This window comes from Dermacentor silvarum, chromosome 9 (genome assembly GCF_013339745.2).
Source record: "Dermacentor silvarum isolate Dsil-2018 chromosome 9, BIME_Dsil_1.4, whole genome shotgun sequence".
NCBI lineage: Eukaryota > Metazoa > Arthropoda > Arachnida > Ixodida > Ixodidae > Dermacentor > Dermacentor silvarum.
Genome location: NC_051162.1, coordinates 94,286,330 through 94,308,500, shown reverse-complemented (window position 1 = coordinate 94,308,500; position 22,171 = coordinate 94,286,330). Strand labels below are relative to the sequence as shown.

At 48.7% G+C, this 22,171-nt stretch overlaps 1 protein-coding gene across 3 annotated transcripts in view; it reads left to right on the top strand.

The window, feature by feature from the left end:
• The first annotated feature begins 9,998 nt into the window (after positions 1–9,998).
• LOC119463368 (NF-kappa-B inhibitor cactus) overlaps positions 9,999–22,171 on the top strand; it is a 35,737-nt gene continuing 23,564 nt past the window's right edge. Inside the window, exon 1 of one of the 3 annotated variants that reach the window (XM_037724189.2) lies at positions 9,999–10,298. Coding sequence is in view for 2 of the 3 variants with exons in the window: in XM_049656210.1 (XP_049512167.1) it covers positions 20,407–20,450 (44 nt within the window). In the remaining variant the exon portion in view is untranslated. Of the gene's footprint in view, positions 10,299–20,326; positions 20,451–22,171 lie in introns of those variants that run through there. The other 2 variants (XM_049656210.1, XM_049656209.1) reach the window with 2 other exon arrangements.

The window sequence follows — 22,171 nt, the reverse complement described above, 5'->3', positions numbered from 1 at the left end:
TGCGACTTCTAGCGAGACCGGGGACCAAAATGGCTATACCCACCAAATTTGGCGGTAAATAGCGGTCAAAATTTGGGTGTTGTGTGTGGTAGAACGCCCGCCTCGGCTGCGGGAGGCTGTGGGTTCGATTCTCACCGCCGCCGGGCACCCACTGGTTCAAAAGGGTACAAGCGTACCCCGGCCTGGCGTTCGGCTTCCTTCAGGGGTGATACGCTTGGGAAAGGAGCCTGCGCCCTGAATTCCCGTCGAAACCAACGTGAGCGCGGAAATTAAGTGATGTCTGGGCCGCTCCCATGGCTGTCATTTCCCATGTGGCGCCCCAAGCACCTATTGAGGTGGGGGCACCTTCGGGTTGAGGTCAAACACCCCTTTCCAAGCGTTGAGGTCCCACAATGGCCGAGCACCACCAGGCCGGGAGCGCGCTTGTACCTATTTTACCGGTAGGTACCCGGCGGCAGCACTTGCCTCCCACAGCCGCGGCGGATGCTCGTCTACAAGGCCGTCTGTGGTTGGACAAGAGGCACCCTGAGACAACAGCTGAAATCTCTATTGGGCCCTCTTTCGAGATGTGCACCCCCACGACAGCCGAGCACCAGGCCAGGGGACATCTCTACCCATTAGAAAAACCGGTGGGTTCCCGGCGGCACCGGGATTTGAACTCGGTACCTCCCGCATACGAGGCGGATGCTCTACCGCTAGGCAATCGCTGTGGTGTCACGGGCGTTGTCACCACCCTAAAACAGCGTTGCATGTGGGCTCCCTACATCGCCCGAGTTTCCGCGACCTCTATTCGTCTGCGGCAATTTGAAGCCTCCTCTACAACGTGCAATAATGATCACGTAATCACATCTTACATTTTTTTTTATTTAGAGGTACTAGTTTAAAAAGTTTATGCTCCGAAAAATTGTAGACTGCTTTTTGATTAGTTGACTGTTAGTCTTTTTTGCAGGGCTATATATACTTGCGGTACCCCTTACAGTGACCAGGACACCTTTGTAGTGTTAGTGGAAATACAGTTTACTAGCGGTCCGAAAAGCAGGGAACTTCGTACATCTTGATGCAACTGCTTAAGTCAGGGCACTTAGGCTCTTGATCGCTACTATATATGTTATGTGTGAACTCTCAGCCGGGACACCTGCGACCGCTCTGCAGCAGGCAGCATCCTGCAAACTCCAAGAACAACTGGAGGGTCGGCTGCAGGTGTTCACCGACGGATCTGTGATGCCGGATGGGTCAGCAGCAGCGGCGTGCGTCATCCCTGCCAGAGCCATCAGCAGGCAATGCCGTCTGCCGTTCCCAGCGAGTTCGACAGCGGCGGAGCTGGCGGGGCTTCACCTGGCGGCTGACCTCCTGGCTGAGGACCCTCCTGCACGGCCGGCTGCTGTGCTATGCGACAGCAAACCGGTGCTGCAGTCCCTTTCCAACTGCCATCGAGCTGGACTGACGGGGTCCCTCTTGACCGCGAAGTTCTCGGCGCTCGCCTCCTCCGGAGTGTCCGTCTCCTTTCACTGGCTGCCCTCCCATGTGGGCATAGCTGGTAACGAGGAGGCGGACACCCTCGCTAAAGCTGCCCACCACCCAGGAGTCACATTCACTCGATCAGTGGCGGCTTCAGACTACTCGAGGCCACGACTGAAGCAGCTTCTACTGGCGATCCACCCCGACCCGAGGGTGGCAAATGGCAAGGGACCCAAGCTGCTCCCCGAGTCTGGCCTCACCAGGCGAGACAGAGCCACAGGCCTGCTGCGACTCCGGACTGGCTGCATATGGACAGCAGCTAGGCTTCATGCCAAAGGCCGCAGCGCCTCCCCCTCGTGCCAACGATGCGGTGACCCCGAGACACTCGAACACCTCCTCTGCGCCTGTCCAGCCTTAGCACAGGAACGTTCGAAGGTCATCCGAGCCTATAGACTGCAGGGACTTCCTGCTGACTCACTGACCAACCTGCTGTTCCCATCCCGCTACCATCTCCCCGCACTACACAGCCTCGTGGAGTTCGTGGAGGCGAGTGGGATAGCAGCATACCGCTGAGCGTACCTGCCCTTGCCGGTCCCTGCCGCCTCTGCTGCCTACCCATGTGCGGATGAGCCCCCTGAACTATCTCTCTTCTCTTTTTCTTTACCTCCTACTCCCCCTATCCCCTACGACGCTGCGCCGTGCTCCCTTATGGGCTGCAGAATTAAGCGTCTCTTCCTTATGTATTATAAACACCATGAACTCTCAGCCAACATTCAAAACTACTCAGTACTGCGATTCCCGTGCGCCTCGCGCGACTGACCATTGTCCTGTCTCTGTTGGGCTGCATAGAGAGAACAGCATTCTGCGGTGTGCCCTCTGTCGCATGAATGTGTCTCTGTCCTGTCACGTGATCCTGGGAGTGTGTCTGCCCTCCGCGTATTCAACTTGAAAATTCTGTTACTTATAGGTCTGTGCCCGTCACTTGGGATGTATACTCAAAGCTTCATGGCGCGAGCTCTTGGTCCACGAGGGACGCACTCGAAAGGTTTGCCTTAAGGGGAAAAAATCCCAGGTGTCCTTAGCTATCGCCTAAGATACGCGAAGGCGAAAGCCCCCTTGTAATGTCTACTGTAATTCATCTTAATTAACCTTAATCCTCCTTAATCCACCTTAATCCTCCTTCATCCACCCTATAACCCACCCTTATCCACCTCAATACTCTTTGATACATTTTAATCCACCTTAATCGACCTTAATCCAACCTAAGCCACCTTAATCACCCTAAGCCACATTAACCCAGTCCTGCAGTGGACATAAGTATAGGCTGATGATGATGATGATGATGATGATACATGGCTGGGCATGCTTTGGTTCGCTCCTGGCCTTCCTTGGGTCACGCGACTTTCTGTACCTCACAACGCGACCTTGAAACAGAGATCTAAGGATTTCGCCTTAAAATCTGAACAATTCGCTCCGCCGAACTGCATCGTTAAACGTGAGGAGCCTCTCGCGTTCGCTATGCAAGATTATGTGAATCAAATGAGGGCGCGATACCTTTGATATTGCGGCGAGCATTTCTCTGGTACACTAGGTCGGCCGCTTGCCGATCCTTCTGTACTTAGACATGTGGGTGCTTGGAGGACAACCAGCTCGGAGACCATCACTTTCGCTGACGCTTCCCAGTGGTGCTCAGAGCTGCAGACGATATTCTATCAGTATTTATAGAACATATTTCTCGCTCGTTTTATTCTTCTGCTGGGTATTGTCGTGGATACGTGGAGTTTGATGCACGAGTATATAGTACACCTTCTGTGTAAATCTTCTGCAGTTGTGTCTGAACAATTTCACCGGTTGGCTATGTGCGCTCGAGCCTCTGTTGAGGAGCTTTATGCAAAAGTGTGAGGCATGAATACTGATTGCAGCTCCTGGTCTGCAGATGGTGTATGCCAGCAAGCTTTTATCACACTTTCTTTGCTGCAATCCAAGGTCCCCCTGCTCTACGTCGTAAATGCCTTTCTGGTATAGACGGACTCCTGCGGCCCATTTCGGGAAGGTCGCGTCATACTGCTGTTGAGGCCTGGCGGTGTTGCATCAGATCCGTACCTCATGGCGTCCGATAACACTCCGGAATGCAGGCTACAAATGAATCGGCAGTCTTGGTGCAATACGATTAAGCATGGTGGTGCCGGAGATTGTAAGTGCAGCCCAAACTGGCAGTGCCATTCTCAGGACAATTTTCACGTCCCTCTCACTGACTAAAGATCTATATCCATGCACGCTTTTCGAACTAGTATCACAGGGTGTTTGACTGGTCCAGTGAAGTTAACTTCACTGGACCAGTCAAAGGCATTTGATCGTGTGGAACAGATGTTACCTTTCTCGGCTTCTGCACTGCTTCGTTTTTCCTCCCAGCTTTGTGTCCATGATAGAACGCCTGTATGAAAGTGTATGTCTACACGGCTACTTGTGAATGCACGGTCAACTGAGCCCGTCGTTTCCCGTTACCCGTGGAATTAGACAAGGATGTCCGCTATCACATCCTTTTCATATTTTGTCTCGATCCCCTCTTACGACGCATCGTGGAACGCATCGTCGTCGAGCCATACGCGGATTCACGCTTCCGAGTCTAGGGGAGATAAAAATATCGGCGTACGCAGATGACGTCTCCTTTTTTTTTTATGGAGCTCCTGGGTTGAGCGTCGACGGCCCTCGGCGTAACCGCTCTCGCTGGCTCCGATGCCACTCGTCATGCCAGCGTTCCCATACCGCCCCTCCCTCGGCGAAGCCGCTAATGGGACTGGCCCACTGCCAGTCGGTGCGGTGATTTCGGTCTCAAATTCTTTGCCTCCATATATAGCGCAATAAAAACACGTATACAGCTGTGCTCAAATTTCGTATTAGGGAGTATCGTAAACGCCGGTCATTTCTTGGGGGGTATATATGGCGACAGTTAGCTATAGCTTTTCTGAGGCTATATTCGATGAGTATGGAGCCCTTTCCGGTGACGGTCTGAATGCAGACAAGAGTGAAGCGACGCCCTTTGGGGCTTTTGACGCCAGTCTCCCGGGATGCGTTCAGTGTGTAGTCGGAGTGAAAGTTCTGGGCATCAGAGCCCTTCTATACCATCAAGCGATGTCTCGTCGCATACCTGAACAGACCCTTCGTCGGGTCGCGGAACAACGATTATATGCGGCCACAAGATTTCGGTTATCTCTTCCAGAGCTCGCATTCATTATCAAATCTAGTTCATCTTCGGCGTTGTCATATGTAACGCGAGTCGCTCGTCCACCCAGTCGTATTTCGCCTCATTTTTACTACTGCAGGGGGCCTTCTTTTGGTAAGGCAAAACGGTCCTCGTATCCCGCACACTCTTGCGGCCACCTCCAAGCAAGAGCAGTTTCAACCTTGCTGACCTTTCAAACATGTGTTGTGTAATAGCTGTGCACGGCATGCTAGATTTAATTACCGACAAGGACTATCAAGGCAGAAGTATACACAGACTTGAGGCACGCTCCAGCGTCTCGACTATATGAAGAAATTGTAATAGGCCAGCTAGCTTGATGAACATCAGCTTGAAAGAAGTCGCAAAGGTGAATGGCGGGCGTTTGTCTCTCAAAGTTTACCGCCAAACGAAGCGGGTGGCTGCGCGGTTAATGTCGTACGTAGGCAGGTTCTGCCTATACGTGTTAGCGCATCGCGGCTCGCGTTGTAATAAATTACACGTACTATATTAACATAGTACGTTCTGCATCTTGTACGAAGTGCGGAAACGAAGAAACATTAGAACACGCTCTCTTTAGCTGTGTAGTCGCATCAACTTTCCGGCGTCTTCTGAGCCGCATGTTCTCAGTGCGGCTCAATGCACGTAACAGGGCACAGAATCGGTTTATTAACTTGTTGGGGCATTTGTAATTTAAAAAAAGCGTCGTCCTGCGTGCAGCTCCGATAGAGGGCCACAAAGGGTCATATATGCCCCTGGTTGTTGTAGCTACGTGCGTGTGCGATTGGATATTTGAACGGTGAACTTGTGGTTCTCGAGGAGGAAGAGTTTCTTCGACGTTGGTCAACACGCTTTGTGATAGTTCGGAACAATCGTGTGTCATTGCCCATGCTGGAATATTAGACTTGTGTACTGCATACCATCTCTGTGTGTTCGCGAAGGCTTTCTTTGTTGACCGTCGTTGGAAATTGTGTGTGTGCCCTTGGACGTGTCATTCCTGGACTGTCCTTGAAACTGTTGTGTGCAATATGGACTTGTAGCATTTTCATTTCTATTAGTAGCTTTTGAGAACTCTGTTTTCGTGTCTCTTGTCATGTCATTGTCGCGAATTGCTGACCTGTGTTGACTTGATACGTTCTGTTAAGTCTATTAAACTTCTCTTTCATACATACTTAATTATTAAGCCTATGGGAGGAACAAATTTATTGTCGTTATGAGGGAGTACGCTTCGTCGTAAGTGTAATTCGTAAGCGATCAGACGGGAAAGCTCAGTGGCAACAGGGTCCTTTGTGGCACTAAAGGCTGTAGAACGCACTAGCGATCGAAAGCTTTCGTCAAACATACTTTTCTGTGTTGAAGTGCGTATTGCCTCGATGGCAGAGTGAGAACCGCGGAGTTGGGAGTAATTCCGGAATCATTCCACATTTTTAACGCGATAAGGTTAAGAGCCCTTTGTCGTGGAAAATCCGGTGTCGGCGGAGTTTCCGTGAGCGAAAATTCTAGTACATATTTTGGTATGTGTATTTGCCACGCCTTACTATATGACATGCAGTATATGCCGGTTAATTGCCACATCATTCTATCACTAAAGTTGCACATACCTTGCCTTATATTCTTGACAAAGTTATTCCTCGGAAATTTGAGGATGACAGCGCGCAAACATTACGGTTACATAAGTTGCAGTTGCCGGGAAGCGTGAGAAGCAGTCAGGGATCTTTTACTGCTATCGTGTTCCACTCTTAAAGGCGAATCTTAAGTATCCTCCAATTTTTTAAACACCTGCGAGAGAATGCGAATGGAATAACAGCAGCAGTCGGAAACGGAGTCGGAAATTATGGGAGCTCGGGATTGCGGAATGGAGTTGTAATGGAATGGGCACATACCGCATTTACTCGAATATAGGTCGACCCTATTGAACTTGCCGAGAAATTAAAAAAAAAGAAACAATACTTCGAATATAGGTCCACTCATATATTTTCAGAAAAACGGAAAACTTTGAACATTACACACCTTTATTTACCGTAAGCTCGGTTGCCGAATCTCGCAAGTCGATGCCACAGAGCTGCATCCGCGTCGGAACTGCCAGAGATGTTATCCTCGTTGGATGCTTCGGAGGCGTCCTCGGCACCACAAACGACGTCGTCCTCGGTGTCGTCGAGTGAGTTGGATATTCAGCATTTCCAAAAGCCATGGCGTCTGAATGATCTACAGACTGCAGCTTTACAACGCGGTAGACGAAGATAAGACCTTTTCGCTGTTTACAAACATGCGCCCTGGACGGCTTCCGGTTTGGCTCAATGACGTAGTCCGCTAACTAAAGTGAGCAAGAAAGGCAGTGGCGGTGATATAGATTAGCAGGAGTGCGCTGTGTGATCCGGCACAGTAGACTGATAAGGCCCGTGACCGGAAGTTTCTTGGGAGGGCACTATCGCTGCTGTTATCGCGCGAGCGAAAAGGCGAATATACTGCTAGCTTTGGTCACAAATATAGGTCGATAGCTCATTTTTGGGGAACATTTTCAAAAGCAAAGAAGGTACATCTATATTCGAATAAATACGGTAGTCCTGGAGTGCATGCTGAACGTTGATTTTAAGCGATACAATAGGCAACTACAATACCGGTAAATTTGCCATTTAACCTAAACTAGACTCGACCAATGTATTGTATTTCTCTTCCCGGCTCTTTCATTATACCTATCTTTAGGCGACTTTCTCGGTTCCGGTGATACCTCTGCCGGGGGAATGATAAACAACACGGTAAACTACGCACTCTATACACTTTTGAAGACCCGGGAACCTCTCTGCGTTACAAGGTTGACGTGGATGAAAAAACTGGCCGCAGGTGGGGCACGAACCCACGTCTTCGCATTACGCGTGCGATGCTCTTACCAATCGAGCTACCGTGGCGCCGTATTCCCATCCACTTTCTGGGGTATTTATGTTTATCTACTATAGACCTAAACCTGGATGGATGGATGGATGAGGCTGAATTAACCCTTTAAATCGGGCGGTGGCATACGCCACCTAGCCATGACTATATATATATTAACATATTTTGTACTTTGTGGTGGGTGAAATTTCACCCCTGCCTTGATTTTATCCACCAATCAGATAACCTCTGTTTGGTTATTTCTACCCGCTTAAAGTCTATTTTGCCTTCACTGTCCCTAAACCCCAATGCTTTGAAAAAATCAGCCCCGTTGCTTTGCACTGTAGGGTTAAGCCCTTTACAGAAAAATATGAGGTGTTCAGCCCGTTTCCTCTTCTTCTCCACACGCACAGCACAACGTGTCTATACCTTGGTACTTGACTCGGTACATCTTAGTCCGAATACTCCCGTCCTGGCTTCAAACAACAAAGAGCTTCCCCTAGAATTATCGTAGATATTTTCTTTGGCAATTTCTTGCTTGAAAGTTCGGTATGTTCCCAGTGCTGATTTCGTCTGCATCCCTGTTTTCCACAGACCCCTCTCTGTTTCCTTAACCCTTTTCTTAACCGCTGTTTCCTGGTTTGCACCCCTCCTGCAGTCTAAATATTTGATTGACAGTTTTCTGGTCAGCTTCCTCCATTTTGTATCAACATTCCTCATGTACAAATAACTGAAAACTCTCCTTGCCCACCGCTTTTCTGCCATTTCTCTCAATCGCTCCTGAAATTCTATCGATGGGATTCTAAACCTGGGAGTGTTAGCCAGCGCCACCACTGATGGCCTTGACGGCGGATGTGGAACATCCTTTCTGCCGCAGGCGTCACGTGTACGTGATCCTTTTGGGTGAAGGCAACTGGTTAATAAACCCACACGTGTTACCTGAAGGCATCAATCCTGCCGGATTCGAGGCCTTGCTATGTAATGAACGAGAAGAAAGGAAATCGAGGACCCGATTTTTATTAGTCATATCATAAGAAGCCAACAAACAAGGACACCAAAGGCAGCATAGGGGAAATTACTTGTACTTGTTAATTGGGTTAAAGAAATTATAAATTAATGGAAATGAAAGTGGATGAAAAAACAACTGGCCGCATGTGGGACACGAACCCACGTCTTCGCATTACGCATGCGATGCTTATGCGTGCGTGCGATCCTTATATATACTCTTTCATGCTCCACGATGGCAGTTTACTTGTATTGTGCCTATGACTATAGTTGATTCTTCATGGTTCAAGAGTGACTGAGAGTGCAACGTACTAACATGAAATACGTGTACACACATTTCACGAATGTTATCATGAGCGCGCAAAAGGTTGCTTCGGTGTTGCACAGCCGCATGTGCAGCCAGTTGTGATGTAAAAAAGGAGCGAGTATGCATTGCATGCATTTATGCGTTCACCGATGCATTGCGAAACAGATTATTTCCGTTAGGCCTGCTTACGGATTTGCGAGTAATCGGAACTCTATTAACGCTATAGTAGAAACTGCAGGGTACATCGTCAGTTACTACAGATTATCATTTTAAATTTTGAGTAAACGGAAGCTTCGGGGAACCATGCTTTTTGTAGCATCCACGTTTCAAATTTAGTTTTTTAACCACATATCATTGCCCTTTTGCGGATTTCTAGTTCGTAATCGCCGCAATCTGCGATCTACAAAAACGATATTGACGTTTGCGGAAACAAGACTAACTTGCTCGACTCGGCGCTGTTGACGAGACTTCATCGCGGCCAGTTTCGGTTCGCAGAAGGCGGTGAACTCACCTGAACTCTGACTAATTTTGGCTGCGAGAACTCGAGCAAATCGACCGCCGTTACAACGCTCGGATCGATGGTGCATACTCGCAAGTACCGCGACCCGAGGTGGCAATGCACGCGTTCAGCGTGTCGCGGCCAGCGCTGCAAGGTAACAGAAAAAATTTCCGATGCAAATACACGGGGAAACGCCGGAGAGCTTTCCAACTGCGCAGCGCGTTTCTCTTCATTTCCCAATCCGTTCGCTTGGCGGCTTGTGCCTTCGCTTCCCACCCGATAAGACGAGAACCCCGTAGAGTCAACAAGTCATTCCGGCCAAGTAAGTGACGCCGCTTTTGTTTTAATGATGCCCCCCGAACCGTACAAGAGAAGCGCGCAGGTTCTTCGCCTTTTCCGTACCACACCATACGCGGCAGGGGACAGACAACGCAGCGGGCAGGAAACGTACGACAGCAAAGCGGGCGAAGCGGCGAAGCCAGCGAGCGAGGTTGTTCATCCATGCATTTGAGAGAGCACAAACTTCCGGTTTCTCTCGTTTAAAAAAAAAAAGTCACGTGACGTTAAAGCCGCGTTGCCATTGGCCAGAGCGTCGCTAGCGTCGCTTCCATTGGTCGGATCGGCTAGCCGTCTGGCGAAACGCCGGTTTCCTTTCCCAGTCGCCGCTGCAAGCCTCGTTGCCCGCCGCCCGCATCGAGTGGGGTTTCCCCCCGTTCGGGCTTGTCGGTCGCCGACTATGCCGAGCTTCATTTTGCGGACGCCGCAGCGGAGGGCCGATGGCGCATATCGACGGCTCTGTCTTCTGACCGAACGGTGAAAAAGAAAAAAGGACACGGCGAAACGAGAGTGCAAGGGAAACAATAGTGCCCGTCTGAGAAGCAAGGCGACGCGGAGTTTTGTTCAACGTGCCAAGCCTCGGAACAGTACGGATAACCCACGAGGTAAGGGACCCGTCGTGTGCTTGGCCCAGTTCGCCGTCGCTAGGCCTAAGGAAGGTGGTCCCCCCCATCTCGTATCTGGGTCCCCGCGCCGTATCTTTTTTGGTTTGCTTATACGTTATTCGCGACGCGACGGCCATGCCTTCTTCCGAGAGGCCTTCGAACCCGGCAACGTAAGAGAGGGGACGGACTAGCCTAGCCAGTGAGTGACCCGTCCGGGTAAATAATCTCTCGCGATCTTCTCGGTCTGATCGTGGGTGCAGCACCCTTCTGTGTGGCGTTGTGCAACGGGAGGTTTGACGATCACGCCTTCGAGAATTGCCCCGTGATTTTGAGCTGCCGAGGCGGCCACCCCCCCCCCCCCCTTTTTTTTTTTTTTCCGGTGTTGCAATGATTCGTTCGATGGTCGTCGAAATAACTGTCTACGTGTTCCCCTTCGCCATCTCGTCCCGCTCTGACGTCGCGCCCCCTCCCCCTCCTGTTTTTTTTTTTCCTTCCCCATTTGTGGTTCCTATTTTTTGCCCCTTGGTTCGCCTCTACTAGCTGATCGATTGCACCTGCGGTCTGCCGTAGACGGCCGGACGCCACAGGCCCTCATGGCTAGACAAGCTCTTTACCTTTTTGGTATCCGTATTTCAAGATATACGAGTTACTTTTCGACATGTCAGTCGGCGTTTTGCAAAAGTCTCCTTGAGTAAGTTCATTGCCGTTTCCGTGTTTAGCCTTCCGCAAACTGTCTTACCAGAGTCCTATTAATTAACTTAACAGAGGTCACATAATCCACGACCGTTTCCCGAGTTCAAGGTCCTTGCCCGTTTGGTTCGTGGATTCATTTGCCGGAATTCACTTACACCAATCACGACTTCCGGTGACTTCAAACGCACTGCCCGTACTCTTTGAGATCGGTTCACCTTACGTCATTTTCAGTTGGCGTATTGGCGAAGCGGGCCGTTTTACTCGAACGTGCAACTCCGCCCGACACTTCTGTAGCATTCGTATGCATCTTTGCAACAAAAGAAAGCTAAGCTAATTTGTAGGGCTTCATCGCGGTACCAAAAGAAAGGCTTGCAGAACGCGGTCACACGCGCGCACACACAAAATTGGAAGACACACACGAATGCCAATCACACAGACGTGATCTTGCACCCACCTACCATTTGACGTGGTTGCAACTTTGCTGCTATCAGTTAGTTCTTCGGCAGTATTGACGGAGCGCAATCTTCTCGGACGCCCATATATCTAGATAAGTCTTTTCTCGGAAACGTCAGTGAACTGATAGGAAGTGCGTCCATGAAATTTTTCCACCGTGACACCGAGGGAATACCGTATTCTCACATCCACGTGATGGGCCCAGTACTACTAGCATGATTCGTACACCTCCGTGAAAGACCTTGGAATTTGAAACAAAAGAAGAACCCAAGGGATTTTGGAAAGTCCTGTAAAAAAAAAAAAAAATGCTGCTTCTTGAATTCCTTGAAAACTGAGGTTGAAGGGGTGGGTGGGGTGACTTCAACATAGCAATGCATTCAAAATAACAAACTCCGCATCTGGTGCTATGCCGTGGACACTTGTCATGCCGGCATTTTTGTTGTTTTGCTTGTTCGTTAACTTCCCGGACAGGGTTTTTGTTGTCCCAAATCGAGCCATTCGGCCCGATTGTGACCAGTATTGTCACTGGGTGAAGCCAGGCGCAACTGAACCGCGTCGAGCGAAAGCGTGCAGTTTGCCTGAAGGCGATTGACATCACTACAATGGGCAAGGCGTCTTTGAAAAGGCTCCTAAAAGACCTTGAAGCGTGTGTCCAACTTAGCAGTTGCTTCGCTGCAAAACGTTCCAGCTTCAAAGATTTGAATATTTGTTGCTATATAAGGGTGTGCAGTTCTCTTGCACCTCCGTGAATTTTAGCCTTCAGCCCCTTGGAATCCTTGAATTGTCCATGAACAACTTGTGCAATTTTGGCCTGATGGTCAGAGCATTGGGTTGCTGCCCTGTGAGGGGCCCGAGGTTTGAATCGCCCTGCCGGAGGCGCTGCTTCTTTTCTTGGCGCTGAGCCCTGCTCCTTCAAGGGCTGCGGGAGATTGCGCCAACGTTTCTCCTTTCTCAAGAGCCACTTCCCTCTTTCGTGTTCTGTACGAACCTTGTGGGCTTTGCTAGGTTCTGATGTGGGTGCGAATGTGTTGGGAGTGACGTGCGATGTGCGACTTTGCTCTGCAAATTTCCGCGCTGCGAAGTGCTCCTTGCAGGAATGCAGAAATAGTGCCCCTTTCCATCAAATCTCTGTCGGATTTTCGTGAACCCTTACGAGTAGGATGCTTCGCTGCCTTAAACGCAAGCTTGCAGTCGACTTTGCGTTATGGTTTAAACTTAGCGCGAAAGCGCCGAATCACGGAGACCCATGACCCGAACACACGGGGACTCGACGCGCAATTTCAAACTGTGGTTTTATTGAGAACATCCAACCGCGGCTTTATCTTATCGGCCTCCCCTGTTCGTGTCTCGTTTTTGCACCCTTACTATTTCGACCGAACTTCACCGATAGACTTCATGGGCGGTACCGAGATATTGTTGGTGGTAGGGCAGTACATGATTATCCATTTTAGTTGGCGGTGCAAGATGCGGTATATCACTTGGCACTACATGGTGGAAGAAAGAGTGTGTGCGGGGGGGTGGGGGGGTAACCGTCTGAGAGGGACGACACATGGTGCTAAGTTCCAAGACACGAGGAGTTGAACAAATTGCATCATTGAATTTGCCGTATACGGTAGTTTCGCGTTTTGCTACGGAATGGCTGCTTTTGATGCTTCTGCTATTAGCCGTCTGCTTCTACTATTCGTCATCAGCCTATCTCTGCGCCGCATCACCTTGAATACCATCACTGGTTGTCGACCTGACGTTGGGCTTATCGGGAGCGGTCCTGCAGTTGGCCAATGTATTTCCCACGTGATGCTTCACTCTTAACGCACTGCTTGCCATTCCTTCGATTTCATAGACAACTCAGGTTGCCGGTGTGGGGGCTGCTTGTCTACGTGAAGACATATTTAGTCTTATGGTTTTAGTATCGGGTGTACTTACACGAAGGGCGCACCAAATAAACCTTTCCCTCCGTGCGCTGCCTTTATATTGTGCGTATTTTTATTATTCACGTATTTCAAGCCGAAGCCGTTCCATTTTGTTACCGTGTCTAATTCGCCACCAGCATCGACGGACTCGCAACCAATCTACCCAGTCATGTCAGTGGAGAATTGAAAACACTTCCGTGGTCCCTACCGTAGAATTCCGATCAGACACACTCGGGTGGTGCAACTGCGAGTAATCGTCATTCTCCCCATGTTATATTACTGCGGCTCTAGCCTCTACACCGCTGCACCTATTCTACGAAACGTGCGCTAGAACTCTCGGATTGTCGCGTCACCTGTGGGCGGAGAAACGAACTAAATCGGGCTTTGAATTTTCCGCGGCGAATGGTGGGTCTGTACTTTTTTTTCGCAAGCGTAAGGGGGCGCGAGCGTCTGCTAGCTATAAGGGAAAGGGGGACAAAGCCGACATAAACAACTACCGTCCCATAACAGTGACGTCAGTGGTTTACAGGGTGGTGATGCAGATTATAAAGGACAGACTGCAGGCATGGGTGGAGAGCGAGGAGGTGCTGGGGGAACTACAAAATGGGTTCCGAAAACAAAGAAGGTTAGAAGATAATCTGTTCTCATTGACACAGTGTATTGAAATAGCAGAAAAGGAACACAGGCCCCTATGGCTTGCCTTTCTGGATATCAAGGGAGCCTATGACAGTGTAATCCAAAAGGATTTGTGGGACATACTGGGCACTCTAGAGGTGGAAGATGGAGTAAGAAATCTTTTAAAAGATATCTATAAAAGTAACAGGGTGCTTATAAAATGGGAAAACAAGGTATCTGGGCCTATAGAGATACAGCAGGGGCTTAGGCAGGGGTGCCCTCTGTCACCTCTGTTGTTCATGCTGTATTTACAATGATTAGAGAAAAAATTAGAGAGGAGCGGACTTGGCTTCAACCTTTCCTATTTCAAGCAGGGAGAATGGATTAAACAGTCATTACCAGGACTGATGTATGCAGATGACATTGTACTTATGGCTGACAGCAAGGAAGACTTGCAGAGATTAATGGACATCTGTGGTAAAGAGGGAGATAGCTTAGGTTTGAAGTTTAGTAAAGAAAAATCGGCAGTCATGACTTTTAATGATAATCAGGGCAGCGAGCATAGGATACAGGAGGTTACGCTGGAGGTGCTGGATAAGTACAAATATCTTGGAGTGTGGATAAACAATGGGGCTGAGTACCTAACGGAACATGAAAAATATGTGACGGCTAAAGGTAGCAGAAATGCAGCTGTGATGAAAAATAGGGCACTGTGGAATTACAATAGGTACGAAGCGGTGAGAGGGATTTGGAAAGGGGTGATGGTCCCTAGTTTGACTTTCGGCAATGCGGTCCTGTGCATGAGATCAGAGGTTCGAGCAAGGTTGGAAGTTAAGCAGCGAGGGGTAGGTAGACTGGCTCTGGGAGCACACGGAAATACACCAAATCAGGGGGTACAGGGTGACATGGGATGGACGTCATTCGAGGGCAGGGAAGCCAGCAGCAAGATAGAATTTGAGGAGCGATTGAGAGAAATGGCAGAAAAGCGGTGGGCAAGGAGAGTTTTCAGTTATTTGTACATGAGGAATGTTGATACAAAATGGAGGAAGCTGACCAGAAAACTGTCAATCAAATATTTGGACTGCAGGAGGGGTGCAAACCAGGAAACAGCGGTTAAGAAAAAGGTTAAGGAAACAGAGAGGGGTCTGTGGAAAGCAGGGATGCAGACGAAATCAGCACTGGGCACATACCGAACTTTCAAGCAAGAAATTGCCAAAGAAAATATCTACGATAATTCTAGGGGAAGCTCTTTGTTGTTTGAAGCCAGGACGGGAGTATTGCGGACTAAGATGTACCGAGTCAAGTACCAAGGTATAGACACGTTGTGCTGTGCGTGTGGAGAAGAAGAGGAAACGGCTGAACACCTCATACTTTTCTGTAAGGGGCTTAACCCTACAGTGCAAGGCAACGGGGCTGATTTTTTCAAAGCATTGGGGTTTAGGGACAGTGAAGGCAAAATAGACTTTAAGCGGGTAGAGATAACCAAACAGAGGTTATCTGATTGGTGGATAAAATTAAGGCAGGGGTGAAATTTCACCCACCACAAAGTACAAATTATGTTGATAGCCATGGCTAGGTGGCGTATGCCACCGCCCGATTTAAAGGGTTCAGCCTCATCCATCCATCTATCCATCCATCCCGAATACTGGCATAAGGAGATGGCCGGATTTCGTGGCGAAGTAACTGGAATAAAGCGAACTTTTTTTTTTTTTTTTTTAAGCGTGTATTTGCTTGGTAATTGTTTTTTGTACGTGCGAGCTGCCGGAGACGGGCAGCGTCGGCTCTTCCGAGGAGTGTGTGAAGGAATCGTTGGGCAGTCGGCGGGATTGCGCAAAGATCCGGCTCATCGTGCCTCCTACTGTTATATAGCGACGCGCCGTTACTCCGCAGTTTTTTTTTTTTTTTTTTTTTCTGTCCCCTGAGGGGAGATCGCGTCTTTCGTCCGTGTGACTAATCCGGATGAACGGCGTCCTGCTGCGCGGTTACGTTTGCTCGCCAGCGGGGTGCTGCAAAGAGACCCACGCATGACTTCCTGCTGTTGCTTCTTGGATGTAGACCGCTGTGCCGTGCCAGCGCGGCCGACTACGGGAAATACCCCGCGAGTCCCTTTCTTTTCTCTCCTAAATACGTGCATCGCTGTTGATGCCACACAGTTTCCTTCAAAAATTACTAAAGCGAACTCTGGCATTTTGTCCGCCATCTTGTCAGCTCTGATTGGTTCAGAGGGCTGCTTACGGCCTCTGTGATTTGCTCGGAATGCAGCCGTTACGGAATTCCACACTATGGCGGAATTTGGCGATGTCCGGAACGGCACCCTCCGTGGTTAGTGCTTGGATTTACCCAAACTGCGCCCTTCTTGATTTAAAACGGCTTTGTAACATTTGCGAAGTGGACATTTTCAGAGATATATTCCGTTACAAACGCAGGGATTCGCCGTGAGAATGCATGTGTACAAAGTCTTGTTGGCTTTGTACATTTAGAAGAAAAAGTAAGTTTACTTTGAAATGGTGGGCCTGGAAAGGCAGATGGTAGCGTAGTAAATAAAACCACAAAAATGTCTCGAGTAACAAGCATGAAGATTTCTAGACACTTGGCCGGCGCATTCATACAAATGTTCGTTGAGTTGTTGTAGCGGTGTATTAGCTACTGCATTACGTTGTCGCTTACTACGTATAGTGTGTATGTTCGTGTGCGCTTTGTGCCTCGAGTGCAGTGGACCCGTTCTCGTAAGCGATACATTAAAATTACGTTAACCCCGGGTGAAAGATCGCACCAGCGCGATGTGGTCGGTCGCTGTCCTCGGTGCACTGTGCCGGTTTCATATTTTTTACGCCGCGCTGCACGCAATTAATGCGGCCGAGCACTCAATGCCGGTACCACCACTTTTCTTTTTTTTTTTCTTTGTTTTTTTTTCCCCGAGTCTCGCTGCCCTGGGTGAAAGAAGGGACGACGTTCCAGAATTTTCTCGGTCTTCTGCTACGCAGGCCCACTTTGGCCTCCTCCTGCTCCTCTCCCGCGCGTCGTCTGCTCGCGTGCGGCTGCCGCTGCAGACGACGTTTCCACTTTTTTTTTTTTTTTTTTTCGCAAGACCACTCACGGTGGGCTGCTTGCCTACCGTTCGGGGTTTCCCGGCGATGCGAATGGGCGTGAAGTTTGCGGCGAAATCATCGCCACGTATCTCGGCTTGCTCTCTTGCGAAGTGTCTTTTTCTTTGTCTTTTAGAATTCTGTTTAAACTCTTAGTCGTCATCAGGAGTCTTCGGATGCGCTGTTGCTTCAGGCTTGTGCGTGTTTGGTCATCATCCGGTGGGCGCGGGAGGAACGAAAGATTCTCTGGGATTTCTTTCGTCTACTTTTTTTTCTTTTTTTTTTTTTGTGTGTGTGTGTGTCGTTGACCTTGGTTTCGGTTTCAACAGTTGGCGGCGCTGCAGGCCGTGTTGTCTTTGTCAGTCTAGGGACCTTATGTCGTCTGCAGTTGCCCTGTGTACAAACACAACCTTCCTTCCTTCTTTGTTCCGTTCTTTTTCCTTATTAGAGTCGGAATGCAAACACGCTTTTGTACTTAGTATTTCGACGCTGTTAACTTACCCAGGTGGCCGGAATTATTTGTACAACTTGTTTCGCAGCATTTGTAAAACATAGCGAAAGTTCGGTGATAGTGCAAAACGTGGAACTGCGCAGCCGGCCCGCCATCAATTCGCTCGCGAATACCAATATTATGTTATATTCGAGGCGATCACGGGGCGTTACTATACAATGCAAAGCAATTAAGACCGAATGTTGTTACTTCAAACGCAGACAGAAACATTTGATATTTATAATACTTATAATTGATATCCATTTCTTTATATTTAATGTGTATTATCTTATATGTCAACGCTGCTAAGTTTACAGAGGGAAAAATACAGTCCGTCTGTTTTTATTATTTTTATTTTTTTATTCAACATGGAGACGAGTTTGCTTTTAACGTCTTATGAATGACGCATGTGGCTTCCTGTGTCAGCTTATTTTTTCTTGACGGATTTTGGGCAACTATTAAGTATGAGACCGTAAATCGGAGTTATGCTTCCAACAATTAGTATAATGCAGCTCTCTGTCAAATGCGACTCATTTCATTCAAATCGGTTGAGTCGTCGTCTAAATACAGCGTTTCTGCCTTTCACAAGTGACATACTTCAACATGGAAATTCGAGTGCCACTTAGCGAACGCCACGTAATCAATTCGGCGGAGTTGTGCCTCGCGAAATGACATCTTCATGCGTCAGAGAATGCGACGTAGACCTTCGCTACCGATAAACAAGTAACTAGAGCCGAACAGTCAAAACAACTCATGACGGCACGGCCACTTGGTGCTTATTATTTATTATTCACTTATTAGTGTCGATTCGTCTCGCAAGCCTTCGCTACCTGTTTACAGGTAGTATATGATCGCGTTGTCAGCGGACGCCGATACGTGCGTCATCGTCATGATGGAGTGCTGGGCTTCCTTGCTGTATGCTCGGTTTCAGCGTTTTCCTTTCGTCTCTCTCTTGCTGTCGTGGTGAAGTTACCTCGCTGCGATTTCGTCTCATTTTCTGTTTGCGTTGTAGCGCCATCTTTTAGCTTTCTTTGTCCCCATCCGTCACTTCAGTGTCGTCTGCTGCTTTCTTAGCTTCGTCGTCGTCGTCTGCTTCTGTTCTGGCCAATGTGAAGTATCCGCTAATGTGAAACCTAGCGCTACCAAAGTGGGTAGCGGGGTGCTAGCGCTTATTCATAACTTTGCGAAGCTCTTTCGTAAGCCTCATGAATGCCCGCTGGCGAGGTTTAATAACGGCGGATAACAAATATTTGCGCCGTCTGGCTTGGCACAGATAAGTCTCGAGAACGTCGTCAGGTTCCGCTGGTGGTCGACTACGAAAGTTCATCGGTATGTAGAGGGCGTCTCGCGCACATGCGACGTAGAGTTACTGCGACGTTTCTGCTGGAATATCTTGTACTTGGATGAAGTGGCGATGTAGAACGGTTCTAGCATACTAGAATGGGAATGTATCGTGACGGCCTTTGTGGGCAGGGGTCATTTTACGCAACCGTAGCCGCAGGACGCGGCTAAGCCATCAGCGGAACCGATCCGAGATTGTAGTAACCGTCTATCTACTCTAATTGAAGCACTGTACAGTGAGTAGTCCGCTGTAGTTGGAAGTGCTGAAGAAGCTTTTTTTCATGTATTGCGAACGGCTACACAAAACACGAACGACAAATGAGATACCACGACGAAGAAAGTTTATTTCATGATCCCGCTGGAGAAATACCGGTGTACACACAAGCAGTGCGTCTCCGATTTATCGCATGTCCATCCCGCACCGTCTAGAAGCAAAGTTTAATAAAGTGCGCCTCGTGATCGCCTTGCTGTATTTTCTGTGCTTAGTCTTCTCTGGCAGGGTTCGGCTTTAGAATCTAAGCACGAGCGTCGTCGGCCTCTCGCATTCAAGCCCACCACCACCTGCCTTTTTCGCCATATGTCATCCACCTGCGCTGCGTGCTGCCGCGTTTTACCGTTGACGCAAGTCCGACCACAACAGCCGCTGGCCTTGACGGCGGGAAGCGGTGAGAATCGAGCGAAAACGGGGAGAGGGAGCCCGGAGATCTTCGGTGGCAGCACGGTGGGATCACGTAATGCCGTCGCTATGTTGACGTCTGGGGTATTCCGGCAACGCCGCGCCGTGCCTCTCTTATCGAAGTGCGTGCGTGCGCGGAGGCGTCGGTGGAAGCCGCCGTCCTGCCTGCGTTAGCCTTCGTAGCGTTCTGGTGTACTTTAACAAACACCCAGTAACGCTTGGTCCACCGGCTCCGCGCTCCTATTGTATAACTGTTGTTGCTAGAGCATGAACAACTTTCTGCTGTCGCTCCGTGCCCGAACCTTCGTTTCCGCTTTACGTGCGATGAACGGAAGTTGACAATACCCTAACCACAAAACATAAACTGATATGGATGGATGGATGGATGGATGGATGAGGCTGAACCCTTTAAACCGGGCGGTGGCATACGCCACCTAGCCATGAAGTGGGAAAGTGGCGCCCCCTATGTGACTAACCCCCAGGTTTTAGCGTCACTGGGCGGGCATTGGAAAAATCCAGAAGGCTATGCCCGGATTCGAACCTTGCGGGTTAATGCAGAGCGAACGGGATGTAACGCGTGGAGTAGTGTGGGGAGGGCGTGATCGATAAGTCACATTGTATCCTTGTTTGTTCTACCCCCCCTTCCCAAGCGCCTACACTGCTGTTCTTTGGGTGACTTCACTTAGCTTGACTTGTTGCGGGCGCAGCGGACGTTCGTTCGTGGCACTACTCTTTCCGCCAGATAGAACTGAAAAAAAAAAAAAAAGAAAAATTGTGCAATCGAACAGTTCGTGAAAGCTTCGGCTAGAGTGTGTCATTGGAGTGTTTGTGCCCGCCAAGAATCATGGCTGCCTGCGCCTCGATTGGAGGTCCAGATTGGCTAGAAAGGTCTGTAGACTTGAGCTTTTGAGTGTTTCCAGCAGGATTGCTGTGTTCAGGAGGCTTTCTTTTTGTGTGTGTCTGTGTGTGTGTGTGCCCAGGTCATCTTCCTTTATAAGCACTTTCCGTGAAACGTTTCTGGCTGCTTGCTGATTATGTGGTAATCAGGTGAAACTGCAATTAGTCGGGGAAAACTAACTTGTAGCATTTATAACACAACCCATTTTTTTTATTTACTATACTGAGGCTTTACTTTATAATGCTTGAATTTGCTGACATGGCCTTGGAGAAATGGATGCACAGAAATCACGTCTGTGTTTGACCATGCATAGCCAGCCATTCTTGCAGGAGAGGCTGGAGAAAAGCATTGTTGGAAAGATAGCTGTTGGGGCCAAAGAATGAAGACAAACAGTGCATGACTATCGTTGGGCAAGGAATTGTAGGCTGCATGGTGAAAGCAAGATCATTGTGTTGTGTGTTTTGCGTTTTCCTTTTGGGGCACAAAATTCAGGCTCTGTTTGTTCCTCAGGTATATTTGAAAGGCAGAAACAGGGGTGGCTTCTTTCTCTTTATTTCAGCTGCAGCATTACTGTTATGGTAAATACATAAGTTTTTTCGTTTTCCCACATCAAAAGAAGTAAGGGTGAAATTGCAGGACTATTTCCAGCATCAGTAGTGCTACATGCATGCTTCATGGCTTTACTTCCATAGACAAAGTTCTGAAAAACCGAGATAGTGGCTGCATCTCCAGGACTCCGTTTATGACACAGTTCGCGATTAGCATATGTCATGCTTCCAGACTTCATGGTTGAATTGGGCTGCATTAGTAGAAGCTGGTCACCTAATTAGAATGGTCGATCGACCGTTTGTTATGTTCGTAACATATAATATTAGACAGCGTAAATGGCACAGTGCAAGGAATAGACAGAATAGAGCACTAAATTCAAAATGAATTTATGTCCTGCAGTGGACATAAATATAGGCTGATGACGATGCAATAAGCACAATGTACTTATTGTACCATGGACAGGTAAGAGCAAACAGGTAGCTGCTAAGCAAGCTGAAAAGATTTGGCCAAAAGTAAAAATAAAGTACACGTAATTAACAATCCCTGTCAAGGAACGAGAAATAGTCCTGCAATGGAGCTGAAAGGCTTTCTACTGCACTTTCTCCCGAAATGTCTTGCAGTAAGTTCTTTTTTTCTATATGCAGTAAAGAGAACATGTCTTTTTTTCATTGTATTACTACTACTAGTAGAGTGATTCCTGTTGGAAAGAATGGGGCCTGTGTAGAAAAGGAGACATACTACTATTGTAACTGTCGCTCTGGTGTGAAGACACCTCAGCAGGGCCATGCAGGCAGTAGGAGATAGCAAAAAGGAGATGAGAGGAGTGGATAAAGGGGAGTAACCGTGGTAATGGTGGAAGAGAGGTTCACACTGAATGAGTTGATCAGTCTTGTTGGCATAAACCAGAGTCCTCAGCAAAATCTTGGAGGGCATGGAGGCACACTAGTGCAGGGGCGGATCCAGGTTTTTTCTGAGGGGGGGGTCAGCTTCTGTCAATGATGATGATGATAGTAGCCTTTCTTATTTACCGAAATTTACTGTTTTTCCTAACGATAAACCCGCGTTTTATACGGCTAAAGCAACACCTGTAGCCCTCCGTGGTGGCTCAGTCAGCTCAGGCGTTGAGCAAGAGATCGCGGGATCAAATCCCGGCCACGGCGGC